This window comes from Primulina tabacum, chromosome 17, assembly GCF_025594145.1.
Source record: "Primulina tabacum isolate GXHZ01 chromosome 17, ASM2559414v2, whole genome shotgun sequence".
In the NCBI taxonomy this organism is placed as follows: domain Eukaryota; kingdom Viridiplantae; phylum Streptophyta; class Magnoliopsida; order Lamiales; family Gesneriaceae; genus Primulina; species Primulina tabacum.
The window spans coordinates 9,337,821-9,346,300 of NC_134566.1; the positions used below are offsets into that span (position 1 = coordinate 9,337,821).

Genomic DNA, 8,480 nt, shown 5'->3' on the forward strand with positions numbered 1-8,480 from the left:
TTATTACAAAGAGAATCAAGAAAGGAGATAGAAGGTACTGAGCTGTGATTTGAACTTGAAAAGAATCTTGTGTTAAGGTGATATAGGCCATTGCACTCTTTACCAATCCCCATTAATCTCCCAGTCTTGAGGTCTTGAAATAAGCAAATGGGGATAAAGGGTAACAAAGCAATTATCATCTTTGGTAAACTTGGATATGGAAAGAAGATTGAGGTTGAAATCTGACATATGTAACACATGGTCAAGGGTGATGGAATCATTAAGCAAGACAAATCCTATCTTATTCACAGCAGCCTTTCTACCATTTGGCAATCTTACGAACTTAGATGAAAGCGCCAGAGAACTAGGATTTCGCAAAAGACTAGAATCACCAACCATATGTTCATTTGCACCACTGTCAATGATCCAATCAGAAAACATACTTGGTTTAGTTGAAGTACTTGCCATGTTGACTGCCGGTTCAGCTGGAGATTGAACTTTGCAAGTGCCCAACAACTTCAAAATTTCGGCATACTGAGTAGGTGTAAAAATGGAAGGGACAACGGTGTTTTTGTCATCTGTGTTGGTCAAGGGGGAAGCCTCTGTCTGTGAACCATCAGATAAATTTGCGATGGCCTCGGAGTTCGAGGATTATCCCTGTAAATCCATCCATGCTGGCCCTTCTTACCATGAGGAGCTTTGTACAGGTTATGGCTCGGGAGATAACCAACAAGCTTATAACAAAATTCCCGAGTGTGACCATTCCAGTTACAGTAGTCACATGTCAAAACATCCTTTTTTTGATAACTTTGCTTGCTTTGTGCAGAGAAAAACGCTGCTGATGGGGGCTCCGCCGTGGACAAGGATCTGTGTGATTCTTCTTGAGAGATAATCGAAAAAGCTTGACCAACAGAGGGTAGAGGACTCATCATCAATATTTGGCTTCGAATTGAGATATAAGTTTCATTTAATCCCATCAGAAACTGCAATAGCTTTTTTTGTTGATCATGCACAATGTATTGCCTCGCTGTTGCACATTCACAGGAAGGAAGCACAACCAACAACGAGCACTCATCCCACAATTGTTTCAGTTGACAATAGTAACTCGACACGGTGTTACCAGCTTGTGTCAACCTGCCAATTTCCCGGTGCAAAGAGAAAATCCTTGAACCATTAACTTTGTCATACTGCTCCTTGAGATCAGTCCAAACTGTTTATGCATCAATAGCTTAGACGATGCCCCCAAAAATTTCTTTCGAAACAGAATTCATAATCCAAGACAACACTAAAGCATTACATCTCTCCCATTTATGTAATGTAGGTTGGTCACACGGAGGTCTTTTACATGTGCCATCTATGAAGCCTGTTTTATTCTTAGCACGTAAAGCAATGATCATTGCCCGACTCCATATTCCATAATTATCAGTACCTACTAATTGATCAGTGATAAGGCTCATACCAGGTGTATCCGAAGGATGTATGTAGAGTGGATCATTGAATCCGATGTTAACCGCCATGGAAGCTTGCAGAAAACCAGATCGTAGCCAAAATATCTCACAAAAGAATTGACAAAGTGCGCGTACAGATTCTCAAATCTGCACTACAGAGGAGCTATGATCTTTAAAAAAAAAGAATCGGAGAAGAAATCAGAATGAAGTCGCCAGTAACCTGGCTCTGATACCATGTTAAAGTGCATAGAAAAAGAGGAAGCTAAGCTGACTTCATTTCTCAACTTCTGGAAAAATTAATTGTTCTCGCACAGATTCAACATATATGTACAAAAGAGTAGCTAGTGTGTGCGGCTAACAAAATCGTGTATCAAATGTAGAACAAATGTAAAAGCATGTTTCAGATATCTACTAACAAAGATTAACCGTAATATTTTCTTTTATTTTACAATAATTTTTTAAATAAAATATGTAGTAAATCGAGGATCAAGAATGAATTGAGAAGAGTTTGGAGTATTGAGATTATCATTGCTTCATGAATCCATTTTCTTATTTAGATTGAAAATTAAATGAAAGTATAATAAATCATGATTTTTTACAAGGAAAATAGAAGAATTTGTGCTTTTTTTTAGGATAGAATGAGGCTAATTTAAGGAAAATGATTCGATTTAAAATATATGGTCTTTGGTGAATTTTCATTAAAAAAAGCGATTTTTTTAAATACATTTTAATGGATGGGATGATTTAACTGTTAATCTACAACAATCAGATGATCCCAACCATTATTTTTTAATATTAATATTTATAAAAAAATTATTTAGAGGCTAAATTTTTCTAGACGTCTATTTTTTAAAAAATATAATAAAAAAAATGGGGCGAGCTTCACCTCGAGTAAGGTCTACGTGCTGGGCCATCCACATTATCTGCGTGCGGTTTTCTATGTAATACCTCTAAAAATGCTAGGTGTAAATAAATTAAATTTCTAATAATTAAATTCCAGCAGTATTACTCTCAAAAACACATCTAAATAATAAAAAAAAACAATAATATAATAGAATATGCTTCTAAAATAGTATAACTTAAATTAAAAAAATCAAATTCATTTTAATAATAATCATAATAAAAATAAAAATAATAAATAAAAGAAATAGTGAAATAAAATATTGAATAATGAAATTTGATTTAATTCAATCATATTTGTCAAGAAATAAGTTTGACGTGTGTTAGAAGAGATTATGACTTAGGTAGGTGTCAAGAAATAAACTTGACACTTGTTGTGAGATGATGATTCACCCGACTCCACTCTCTTGCTATAAATAGGTAATATTCAAAGTATTTCATAAGATAAATTGACCAAATTTCGTGTGTTTTAGATATAGAAATAGTGGGTTGGAGAATGGACAAAAAAAAAAGAAGGAAAAATATGAAGAAATAAAGAAATAACGAAAATCTTGTCCAAAAATCTCCACATGTTTGTACAACGAACCTTTTTTAACCAAGAAATCATCGTGTGCTGAAAGTGTTACAAGATCACAATAAGAATCGTTCCAGAAAATTCGAGTGTGTGGAAAACATTTTGTGGGAAAATTTCCAGAAAACTTGTTTTAAGATGATAATTACTTCCAGATTGTTTTTCTCATTGAATGAATTTTATTTCAGTTATAGCATAAAAGTTGTTCAAAATATTTTTCTAGTTTACAAATGTGTTAGTCGATCATCCTTATAGTAGTTAATAAAATTATTTTTGGACGGCCGAAGTAAGCCAAATAATCATATTTTGTTTTTCAAAATCTGGGCAAACTCAATTCAAAATTTCAATTTTTTTCTTCACGAGTTGTAGAGCAGGACAACACGAGTTCACTGTAAGATTTCTAGCAACATGTCATGGTTGGAGCTCGGCCAGACGCCGGCAAGGTGGAACATGTGGTACATCCGCCAACGTGTTTCTTTAATTTTGCGATAGTCGCTCGATTCTGCACTATTTTTAGGCATTATTGAAAAGTTTGGTAATTTTTGAGCATGTACTTTAATTACTATGAATTTTTAAAATTTTATTTAAATTATCTATTGTGAGTTTTGTAAAAAAAAAAAAAAAAAACTGAATATTCAAAAGATTTCAACACATAATACTGGTCTTAACTAATGTGATATCAACCAAATTTTATTTATAGGAAAGCATTTTGGCTTATGGAATGACAATAAATGTAAAACAGCAAGTCACTGGGGTGAAGTTTTTATTGAGAGGTTTCTACCAGTTTCTTTAAATTATGGCTTTTTTGGCATTCAACCTTGACTTTATTGTAAAGTTTATAAACTATCGATTTATTCTTATATATTTCATCATATTGTGCATTTCATATTTTATTGATCATACTATATTGCATATTTGAATTTCTGGATCAACTACTGACTGATTGAATGAAAGACTGGAGCCCTGGACAAAGATCAAGATAACAGATTACTAGTCCATTGAACAAGATAACTTCGACCCAGAAAGTGAGTCAAATGAACAACAAGTTTCAACCCGAGTACATATTTCATCTGAACAAAGCGACTTCAGTCCGTAAATGTGAGTTCACATTAGCTCATAAATGATCAATTGTACGTATCATACTTAAGTACGTGTGGAAAATTACTCCACCGAATGTTGTGGGAGCCACTTTTTTACCACTACGATATTTATTTTAGAATCTTGAATAGTCGTTGTATTTTATCCGATAAGGTATTTCATGACGATACATTATTAACATTCATCTCATATTGAAATATTGAACTGATAAATTACCGTTGACTTGTTATAACTATATATAACTCCATTTTTTTCTTCCACTAAGTCTCTAAAGATTTAACCTATAATTTTCTACTATTTATTGTACATACCCTTTCGTGAGAATCTCCCATAAAAAATACTAATATTAATAATAACACTATTTTTATATTAAAAATATTTCATTTATTAGATAAAGTCTATATACAGTGATAATAGTTATGAAAAAATAAAAATTTATGGTAAAAAGTAAAAATCTAAAACTCTCAAAATTATCAAACTACACACTTTATAATATTTTACTCTCAACTCAATTGTCTCAAATCTTTACAAATGGAGACCTATTTATAGGATTTCTTTGGAAAATAATCCAAAAACAATTTCATCATTACACACATCATTACACACTAATTTTCAATATTCAACACCTAATTTTACCTAATTTTCAACATTCAACATTATAATTTTCAACACAAATATTTTTCACATTTTCAACACTCCCCTTGTGATGATGATCATAATACAATGATTGTTTTTATTACGTGTTTCTATAATGCCTCGTTAAAAACCTTACTAGGAAAAACCCATTGGGATAAAAACCATAGTAAGGGAAAAAGAGTGCAGTCACGTAAACTCCTCCTCATGTTGACATGAACAATTCTTCACAAATTTCGTAGATTGCGCATCCCAATATTATATATGTGCTTTCTGAATATTGTCGTAGGAAGTGCCTTTGTGAAGAGATCTGATGAGTTTTTACTTGATTGAATGTGACGAACATCAATATATTTATTCTTCTCAAGCTCCTTGGTGAATGCGAAGAACTTAGGAGGAATATGTTTAGTTCTGTCGTTTTTTATGTATCCTTCTTTCATTTGAGCAACACATGCAGCATTATCTTCATATAGTATCACAGGCTTCTCGTCGAATGATATTTCGCATGAGATTTGGATATGTTGGGTCATTTATTTTAACCACACACATTCACGGCTTGCTTCATGTAGTTCAATAATCTCAGCATGATTTGATGAAGTTGTTACGAGTGTTTGTTTCTGTGAATGCCAAGAAATTGCAGTGCCTCCACGAGTAAATACATATCCAGTTTGGGAACGTGCCTTGTGTGATCAGATAAGTATCCAGCATCGGCATAACCAATTATACTTGGATTAGCATCTTTTGAATATAAAAGTCCCAAGTCTGTTGTTCCTCGTAGATAACGGAATATATGTTTAATTCTGTTCCAGTGTCTCTTTGTTGGATATGTGCTAAATCTTGCCAATAAATTTACGGCAAAAGATATATCAGGCCTTGTATAATTTGTAAGATACATAAGGACACCGATAGCACTTAGATATGGTACTTCTGGACCAAGAATATCTTCATTATCTTCACATGGACGGAAGGGATATTTTTCTATGTTTAATGATCTAACAACCATTGAAGTACTTAAATGATTTGATTTATCCATATTAAAACGTTTAAGGATCTTTTCTGTATAATTTTTCTGGTGAACAAATATACCGCATTCTTTTTGTTCAATTTGTAAACCCAGACAATACTTTGTTTTTCCAAGATCCTTAATTTCAAATTCTTCCTTCAAGTATGACACAACTTCTTGAATTTCCTTATTTGTTCCAATAATGTTTAAATCATCAACATATACAACAATAATTACGCATCCGGATGTTGTTTTCTTAATGAAAACACAAGGGCATATTGAATTATTTACACTTCTCTTTTTCATCAAGTGATCACTTAGTCGATCATACCACATTCGGCCGGATTGCTTTAACCCATATAATGATCTTTGTAATTTCACAGAATAACATTATCTGGGTTTTGAACTTTGTGCTTCAGACATCTTAAATCCTTCAAAGATTTTCATATATATATTACTATCAAGTGATCCACATAAGTAAGCTGTAACAACATCCATAAGACGCATTTCTAAATTTTCAAATACTGCCAAGCTAATCAAATATCGAAACGTAATTGTATCCATCACGGGAGAATACGTTTTTTCATAATCAATTCCAGGCCTTTGAGAAAAACTTTGTGCTACAAGTCGAGCTTTATATCTTACTATTTCATTTTTCTCATTTTGCTTTCGAATAAAAACCCATTTGTATCCAACAGGTTTTACACCTTCAGGTGTAAGGACTATATGTCCAAAAACATTAAGTTTATTTAGCGAATCTAATTCAACCTGGATGACATCTTTCCATTTTATCCAATCCTGCCGATTTTTACATTCACCAAAAGATTTTGGTTCATGATCTTCATTACCATTTATGATGTCGATTGCCACATTATAAGAAAATATATCACTAATTTCTTCTATATCTTTTCGCTTCCATATTTTTTCAGTATTAATATAATTGATAGAGATTTCACGATTCTCGTCAGTTTGTGGTTCTGACAGAACATTTTCATCATTATGTGTTTTTTCAGTAACATCATTCTTTATTTTGTGATCATCATGTGTTTCTTCAAGAACATCATTCTCTATTTTGTGATCATCGTGTTTCTCTATGAATTTTCTTTTTCGAGGATTTTTATCCTTGGAACCGACTGGCCTTCCACGCTCCAGGCGTTTAATGACATAATGTGGGGCCCTTAGCTCCTAATCGTTATTACAATGCAATCTGATTAGGGTTAACTAATTACAGCGGAAAATGAGTTTAAAATTTCTTTACAATGAGCCCAAATCATTTTATTTGAATACTAAAAATAGTATTTAATCTCACATCATAAACATGCCCACACGAAATCATAACCAATCATATACAAACAACTCATATCCTCGGGACATGCCCCGGTATATAAATACATATACATATATACTGGGAACAAGACCTAACATAAAACCTCAGCCCAAGCTGTGGCTCCCTCCAGAAGTACCCTCTCCGGTCTCCTGATATCTTGGAGTACCTGCCATTGTCCACACACAAAGACAACAACAGCCCCCCTTGGGGGTGAGCAAAGCTCCTTATGGAACAACCAATCATATATACCACAGATATCTAAGCAATGATATATGGTATGCAATGCATGTATGTCGTGGAGGTATCGGGTCAAATGCCCATCCACTGAGCACATGTCAGAATCAATCGAATCGCTATCAAATCAATGCTCGAGCTGGCACACCGGCCAATATGGGATACTCGTATGATAGCGTCGGCAAAGCGCCATCAAATCCCAAATCTCATATCCAATCATATGGGGCCACAATTGTCTATGCTTTACGGGTCATATAATACCGGCATAGCGATTGTGTTCACAAACCCCGGAATCCAATCCAATCATATCAAGGTATCCAAGGATCATAACTCAACGTGCATGTCATGTATCGATGTATGCATAAAATGATGTGTGTTAACAAAACATTTATTTTATACATCGATATCTCAATCTCAATGTCATGTATGCCACATCAATCAACAAATAAGGCATATAGACACATAATCTCATTCCAATCAATCAAATCAATCCGACATATATCATATAATACAGATACATGTCGTATGTTACCCGGTCGCAACATACCTCAATTCTTCGTTTCCAGTTGATGTAGCCTGAAGATATTGATATTACACTTTATCTACATCAATAACATACTCATTCCAATCAATAACATACTCCAAAATTATTAATATGAGTTTCAAATATCATTTGAAACTTCAAAAATTAATATCAAATCCAAATCATATCATAATTCAATTCCGACTTCGAATATGAGTTTCTTGTCGGTAATTCTGCTACATATAGGAAATTCAACTTCAAATACATGCTATTCCAGCACTTTGATATTTAGAGCTGCTGGAACTAGAAGAAAATTACCTTAGTCAGAAGCCCTCAACGCGACGATCACAAATATATAATTTGTTTCGCGTTTAGACAGCATCTCGAAGTCGATTTGGAAGAAAGAAAATCGAAATCTCTCGAATTCCCTCGAAGTTATCGTATAAGAAATGAAGAAAGAAAGAGAAGAAAAGTTGCTCTTATCTTCACCGCTTCGGCGCTCGGGCGGTAGAATTCTCGCGCCCGAGCGCGAGACATTCTGCCCCCGGCTATCACTAGTACCGCGCTCGGACGGTCACAAACTACCGCTCGGGCGCGGCATGTTCTGTCCGAGAACATTATTTACATCGCGTTCGGGCGGTCACAAACTACCGCTCGGGCGCGAATTGTTCTGCCCGCATACTCATTTTACATATCCTGGCGCTCGGGCAGTCATTTTCTACCGCCCGGGCGCCACACGTTTTGTACAAATATTTGATTTTCGT

At 34.2% G+C, this 8,480-nt stretch overlaps 1 protein-coding gene across 1 annotated transcript; it reads right to left on the reverse strand.

Annotated features, from left to right (window-relative positions):
• Positions 1 to 566: 566 nt before the first annotated feature.
• LOC142530459 (uncharacterized) lies at positions 567 to 1,496 on the reverse strand. The gene is made up of 2 exons (XM_075636295.1): positions 1,277 to 1,496; positions 567 to 1,189 (listed from the first exon to the last, which is right to left on the reverse strand). The coding sequence occupies exons 1-2, from the start codon at positions 1,494 to 1,496 to the stop codon at positions 567 to 569; spliced, it is 843 nt and encodes a 280-aa protein (XP_075492410.1).
• Positions 1,497 to 8,480: the final 6,984 nt, after the last annotated feature.

Bases quoted from the DNA above. Each gene is read 5' to 3' on its own strand.
- LOC142530459 (XM_075636295.1), bottom strand. From the start codon at position 1,496: ATGGCGGTTAACATCGGATTCAATGATCCACTCTACATACATCCTTCG. The intron at 1,190-1,276 runs GTAATGCTTTAG...ATGCATAAACAG, and splicing joins ATTACATAAATGGGAGAGAT to TTTGGACTGATCTCAAGGAG.